General features: G+C 46.5%; 1 protein-coding gene and 1 long non-coding RNA gene across 3 annotated transcripts in view; one reads left to right on the top strand and one right to left on the bottom strand.

Moving 5' to 3' along the window:
• Bcat2 (branched chain amino acid transaminase 2) overlaps nt 1-7,010 on the bottom strand; it is an 18,363-nt gene that overhangs the window by 7,694 nt on the left and 3,659 nt on the right. Inside the window, exons 2-3 of the mRNA XM_021197514.2 lie at nt 5,114-5,188; nt 4,645-4,848 (exon numbers count right to left, since the gene is read on the bottom strand). Of these exons, the coding sequence (XP_021053173.1) occupies nt 4,645-4,848; nt 5,114-5,188 (279 nt within the window). The remainder of the gene's footprint in view (nt 1-4,644; nt 4,849-5,113; nt 5,189-7,010) is intronic.
• Nucleotides 5,437-7,010, top strand: part of LOC110321314 — a 7,151-nt gene continuing 5,577 nt past the window's right edge. For both annotated transcript variants that reach the window (XR_003844263.1, XR_003844262.1), the window contains exons 1-2: nt 5,437-5,488; nt 5,999-6,117. This is a non-coding gene — a long non-coding RNA (uncharacterized LOC110321314). The remainder of the gene's footprint in view (nt 5,489-5,998; nt 6,118-7,010) is intronic.

The following is a 7,010-nucleotide window of genomic DNA, read 5'->3' as shown; positions in this document are numbered from 1 at the left end:
GACACTCCAGAAGAGGGCGTCAGATCTTGTTACGGATGGTTATGAGCCACCATGTGGTTGCTGGGATTTGAACTCAGGACCTTCGGAAGAGCAGTCAGGTGCTCTTACCCACTGAGCCATCTCACCAGCCCTGTTGGCATCTTTCGAATCTCTTGTTTTATCCACAGGAACCGCTCCGTCTCTCTGCTAAATGCTGAGAAACAGGAGTTGTTTGTCCTGTCAGGCTTTTGTTTTTCTACTTGTTTTTCAGAACAGTCTTTCCTTGTGGACAGGAAACAAATGGCTCGTGTTGCTTTTTGTCCAGCCTTAAGACTGACAATGCTCCAGCATACACTGCTAGTAAATGAAACCCATTTGTTTGCATATTAGGATATAAAGCATATTACAGATACACTACACGATCCTTCAGGACAAGGAGTTGCAGAAAGATGCTGGAGAGATGGCTCAGCGGTTAAGAACACTGGCTGATCTTCCAGAGGTCCTGCGTTCAATTCCCAGCAACTACATGGTGGCTCACAACCATCTGCAATGGGATCCCATGCCCTCTTCTGGTGTGTCTAAAGACAGCTACAGTGTACTCATAAATAAATAAATTTTATTTTTCTTATTTTTTTTTTAAAGATTTATTTATTTATTATATGTAAGTACACTGTAGCTGTCTTCAGACACTGCAGAAGAGGGAGTCAGATCTTGTTACGGATGGTTATGAGTCACCATGTGGTTGCTGGGATTTGAACTCCGGACCTTCGGAAGAGCAGTCGGGTGCTCTTACCCACTGAGCCAACTCACCAGCCCATAAATAAATAAATTTTTTAAAAAAATCTAATCGTACTTTAAAAGAGATGCTGAATAAACAGAAAGGTATAAACAACCCCTCAGAAATAGATTAAATAGAGCTTTATGAACTTTACATATTTTTTAAGGATTTATTTATTATTGTATCTAAGTACACTGAGTGTAGCTGTCTTCAGACCCACCAGAAGAGGGAGTCAGATCTCATTACAGATGGTTGAGAGCCATCATGTGGTTGCTGGGATTTGAACTTGGGACATTAGGAAAAGCAGTCAGTGTTCTTACCTGCTGGAACTTTATATTTTTAAATGCTAATGAATAAAACACCACAGCTGCTGACATTGGATTGTGGAAGAACTACCAAAATAAACCACCCTGTTTAAATTATGGATATTATGATATCAGAATGGAAAATGGGAAATGTGTTGCATTGGGAAGAGGTTTTGTCTATGTTTCAAAAGGAGAAGAAACGCTATGGCGTCCATCAAAATTAATAAAGATTAGATTTAGCTAGGGGAGACCTCCTGAAAATCTTGGCTATAGACATGAAGGAAAAAAACAAGAAGAACAACACAACAGGTAAAATATATGCTGATCCCTCTGCGGGAAGAGCCCTGAGACTGGCTGACGCAGGACATCAGCTGAGCATAGCCGGCAAAGCTCCAACAGCACGGATGGAGATTCTGCTGCAGCTTGGTTATACAGTTCAAACAGACTTGTAAAGCTTGGTGCCTTTTGGTACTTTTCACCTGCTCAAACAAAGAACAGAGTGTCACCTTTAACTGAATTGTGGACACTGCCCATTCCATACACGTGCTAATGCAGAAGTGTATATTGCCTCTAAAAGTTTTTATGTTAACAGAGCAAAAGGACCAGACACAAAAGAAGACAAAACAAGTAGCCCATGTGATCCCGCCTCAGACTGCTTCAAATTCTGTTTCCTCAAAAACTTACATCCAGGATAGTTTCACAGCTGCTGACCACAGTGGTCCAGCCTTACAGACTGTTCCAAACAGGACTTCAGTTAAGCCCTGCACTTTCCTATCACATGGAGACAAATGATATAGCTAGCATTCTTAGGACCTAGCCCATATGCCAGTTTTCTTAGGACCCCAAAAGAGAGATGTCACCCCTAAACAGCAGGAAGTAACTTTAGAGAACAAAGCCTTATTCCCAAGAGTTGGGTTGGGTGTGTTTTGGTCATTCAGAGGGTGATGGGTGTTTGTTATTTAAGGCGGGGTTGGTTACAAGATGCTAACGTCTTGGTTAGGGAAGAAGCAACGTAAAGGAGTCTAGATTCAGGGATCCCTTTCTCTCTCTCTTTTCTTTCCTGTATCCTTCCTTTTCTCTTATCTAATGTTAGGGAGGAAAGAGGGGAGAAGGGATGAAAAGAACAGAGGGGAATATAAAAAAGTTAAGATTGAATCTAATTTTAGACTAAAGAGCATTAATAAGCCAAATATTTTATACTTGGCATAGGTTTCGCATATTCATACAAAATTAAGATTATATTTTGCTACAACATACTGTATGTATGCTTCAACTCCTGCTTTAGGTATTGCAACTATGCAACTCACTGAAAAACATAATGTATAGTTCTAGTCCTTGAAAGCTATTACAAATTGTTTAAGATAAACAAACAAACAAAAAATGTATATTGGGGACTGGCGTGATGGCTCAGCAGGTAAGAGCACTAAATGCTCTTCCAAAGGTTCTGAGTTCAAATCCCAGCAACCACATGATGGCTCACAACCATCTGTAATGGGATCTGACGCCCTTTTCTGGTGTGTCTGAAGACAGCTACAGTGTACTTATGTATAATAATAAAGAAATCTTTGGGCTGGAGCAAGCAGGATTGACCGGAGTGAGCTGAGGGCCTAAATTCAATTCCCAACAACCACATGAAAGCTCCCAACCATCTGTACAGCTACAGTGTACTTATATACATAAAATAAATAAATAAATCTTTAAAAATAAAATTCCCAGCAACCACATGGTGGCTCACAACCATCTGCAATGGAATCCAGTGCCCTCTCTGGGTGTGTCTAAAGACAGCTACAGTGTACTCACATACATAAAATAAAGAATTCCTTTTAAAAAATGTAAGTTGGTAGTCAATCAAACTTAGGGTCATGTTGGGTACTGGTTTAGTTAATTACAGAAATAATCTTTATTTAGCCTCTTATAGATGTTTCCAAAATTAAACAGATAGTAGATAGCTAGAAACGAGCAATGTTTGCCTGTTCCGGCATACCACAGATAGACAGGTGCTCTTCAAAAACCTCAGAGACCTACAGAATTTGGCATTTAAAGATGCTTTATAAGCATAAGGCCTTTCATGACAGTGAGACATATCTGCTCCTGGCAGCACCCCCTCCTACTTCTAAGATGATGGCATCAGAGAACCTCCATATGGAGTTTGCTTCTATGTGGCAAAGCTGCCACCAGGCAAAGGACTGCCCTTGCCTCAACTGCTGACTGCACGCTGTCCAAACTATGGACCAGCAAGACACAGGGAAGTCAACTGCCAAACCTTGCCAAGACAAGGTAGGCCAGTCCTTCATAATTCCTGCTTCACAGAAAAGCCTGCCATATGCTGGGCCAGGATGAAGATGATGCCCCAATGACACAGTGACTGTCCAGTATCCAGCAACCTCTGTCACGTCTATAGTTTTGTAAGCTGCTTGCTCTACACTTCCTATTTACTAAGGTAATGGTTATTCCGTCTCAGGTCTCTGATGAGCTTGAAGACTAGATAGTCTCACAATAAAGTTTAAGTTGTTTAAGATTTAAGAAAAGAATTTAAGGTCGAAGAAGATGTTTTTAGGTTGATAAATGCAAGTTTTGACTGAGGGTAAGTTAAGTACAGAACTTTGGACTCGTCAAGATAGGAGAGATAGCCGGGCGTGGTGGCGCACGCCTTTAATCCCAGCACTTGGGAGGCAGAGGCAGGCGGATTTCTGAGTTCGAGGCCAGCCTGGTCTACAGAGTGAGTTCCAGGAACTTCCAGAAAAAGAGGATTCTGGGAAAGAGAAAGACGTGAGAGATTTGCCATCCAGACTCAGAGGAAGCCAGACAGATGGAACTGAGGAGGGTAACTAACCAGCCACGTGGCAATCCGAATAGTAGAAACAGGTTAACTTAAGTTAAGAGCTAGTTGTAGTGCAAACCTAAGCTAGGGCCAAAAGCACTGTAAATATAAGCCTCCGTGTCATTATTTGGGAGCTAGGGTGGGCATGGAAGGATTCATGGTTACAACTGTCAGATAGAATGTCATGCTGCAGCAATGGAGATGACAAGACTCCCTAAGGATTGTCACAGGAAAGTCAGATTGCTAGATTCTAAGACTCCAGCTAAAGGTCTCGTTCTGGAGTCCTGGCTAACCTCAAAACTGTGCAGTCCTCCTGCCTCAGCCTCCTGAGCATTGTAATCGCCTCAGCTCCCACGGGGCCTAAGAGGGCTCTGACTGTGTCCAGGCTGGCCTGTCCCTGTTCAGACTTCTCCTGAGCTCCTCAGCTCCTCTGTGGCCCTGCTGTCATCCTAAGCCTCCTCTGTCACACTGAGACCCCACAGGTCTGCTGAACTAGTTCTCCTATCTGTGTAAGCCGTCCCCTCTTCGTTTTTCATCTTTGCTGGGAGAACCCCACCCTCTTTCAGAGCAGAGTCCTGACAAAGCAGGATCTGCTCATTTCGGGAACTGACTGTCACCTCATCTATGTCCCAGAACACAGGTGATCTCAGGAAAAGATGACAGAGGAAGAAATGTGCAAAGCACCCAGACACCTGAACCCAGTCAGGAGAAAGCCGAGTGGAGGCCCGCAGCAGGGTGAGGACAGGAGCAGCCAGTCCTACCTGCAGTGAGTAGTGTAGACCGGAGCAGGCTGGGTGCAGTGTGAGGCTCTGGAAGGGCTGGATCTTTGGAGGGCCCCAGCCTGCCTTGCTATTCCACTCCACCATCAGCATGTGGTCTGTGAAGGTTTTCCCAAACAGCAGCGGCTGGCTAGGGGCTGGCTTCTTCTGTGGCTCTTTGGTCATCTGAATCTGGAGGTCTACAGCCTGAGAGAGAAAACAAAACAAAACAACGAGAAAAAAAAAAAAAAATTTAGCCCCTCAGGGACCTGGAGTCGCCAACCTAAGAGACTACAGCTTCCATGGGGCCCACAGAAAAGGAGCAGGTACCCAAGAAATACAGGGTTAGCTCTCACAGCACCGGAGGGTGGACGACCTCTGAGTGATGCCCGCGTGCAGACGAGTCCTGTCCTCCCTCAGACACAGGGGCACACCCCAGGCTTTTCCCTTAGACCCAGGGTCCTCCTTTTACCTTGAAGTTGGAGGACCCACATCTTCTGGACCCACACAGAAGCCAGGGGACAGGCAGAAGCTTTCGGGCCCAGACCTAGGGTGGAAAGAGAAATAAATGTGACCAGGGTGAGAGTCAGAAAGAGCGGAGGTGCTGGCACCTGTCTGGCTTGGGAGGCCCCTGGGGTCGGCTCTGTCAGGGTCTCAGTGCATTCTCGACAGCCTGTGCTCTGCCCAAGTCTCCACCGGGATGCTGATCCCTAGAAAACTAAAGTCAGCTCCAGCCCCTCCACCCACCATGCAGGGCAAAGTCGACAGAGGCGTGCCTCCTACTAGAGAACTTTGGCCGCAGCTTGTAGACAGCTTAGATGGGACAACGACCAGGGACAGTGAAGAGGTAAGGGAACACTCCTGGTTTGGGGGGCGGTGGGGGCACAAAAACTGACAAGAGTTAGAAAAGAATAGGTCCTGTTTATCCTAGAATTCAGCAGCCCAGACCTCAGACCCAGGAGTAATGGCCCATGTACTTCTCTATCAAACCCAGAGCTCCAGCCCTCCTCCTTCTGACCCAGAGGTCCTCCTTAACCTTCTTCCCTCAGAACCACAACTACAAGACTCCAGCGCACTTCCCTCAGTCAGGAGCTGGAAGGCTTACTCTTTAGGAATATCAGTCAGCTGGCTCCCACTGCTACAGCCCGCAGCCACACAGCTGGAATACCCTCACCCTGGGCAGGGACTGCAGGCTCTCAGTCAGGGGCTGAAGGGCGGCCACGTGCTAGCCATTGCAAACGCTCAGGGTACATCCCTGCTGACCTTGCCCAAGGTGAGCATGGAATTCAGGGCTGGTTGTGCACAGGAGGGGGGAGGGGCGCGTCCTGATATTCTGGCGTCATGCTTTTCTCTGCAGACCATGGAGAGGCAGCTGAGTCCTCAGTTTGAGGAAGACAGGATAAGAGCCTGCTCCCGCTGGGAGAGCTGCTAGCGGCCAGTGAGATGGAGAGGCCCGAGGAGGTCGCTGATCAATGGGTGAGTCTCGAATGTCATATGGATAAGTCTGGGCCAGGGCACAGGTTTTCTTTTTCTTTCTTTTCTTTTCTTTCTTTCTTTCTTTCTTTCTTTCTTTCTTTCTTTCTTTCTTTCTTTCTTTCTTGGAGGGGAGCGGGCTTAAGGCAGGGTCTAAGTAGCCCACTGACCTCAAACACGCTCTATAGCCCAGGGTGGGAGTTAGGGTCTTCCTGCCTCAGATTCTGCCCCAGAGAGAATGACAGACGCGTGTGCCACCACACCTGGCTCAGATAAGATCTCTCTGCCTGTGTTGACATGTGCACACACCACGTGACGGTGTGTATGTGCATCTGTGCGTGTGTCTCTGGAGGTCAAACTCAGATGTCATTCCTCGGGTGACTTCCACCCGGGTTTTTTTGTTTGTTCATTCTGAGACAGGATCTTACTGTGTAGCCCTGGCTGTACTGCAGCTCACTGTGTAGACCAGGCCAGAGGCCTTGATCTCAGACAGCCTTCTGTCTCTGCCTCCCTTTAAAGGTGTGTGACCATGGCTCCAGCCCATCATGAGGCAGGGACTCTGACCGGGTCCTAGAGCTTGCCAGGTTGGCTCAGCTATCTATAATCTCCAGCTCACCAAAAAATGGTATTTAGGGGTGAGTCGCAATGGGCAGGGGTGGTGCACACCTGTAACTGGGAAGTTCTCAGGAAGTAGAGGCAGATGAGTGAGTCTGAGGCCAGTCTGGTCTAGAGAGTAAGTCCCAGGACAGCCAGGGTGACACAGAGAAACCCTGTCAAAAAAAAAAAAAAAAAAAAAAAAAACAAAACTACAACAAACAAACGTGACAGAACTAGTCACCAAATGGGTTACAGGAATCGGACTTGAGCCTCCAGGTTTGCTGGCAAGCACTTCACCA

The sequence above is a fragment of the Mus pahari genome, chromosome 1 (genome assembly GCF_900095145.1).
Source record: "Mus pahari chromosome 1, PAHARI_EIJ_v1.1, whole genome shotgun sequence".
NCBI lineage: Eukaryota > Metazoa > Chordata > Mammalia > Rodentia > Muridae > Mus > Mus pahari.
This window is presented reverse-complemented; position numbering and strand designations above follow the sequence as displayed.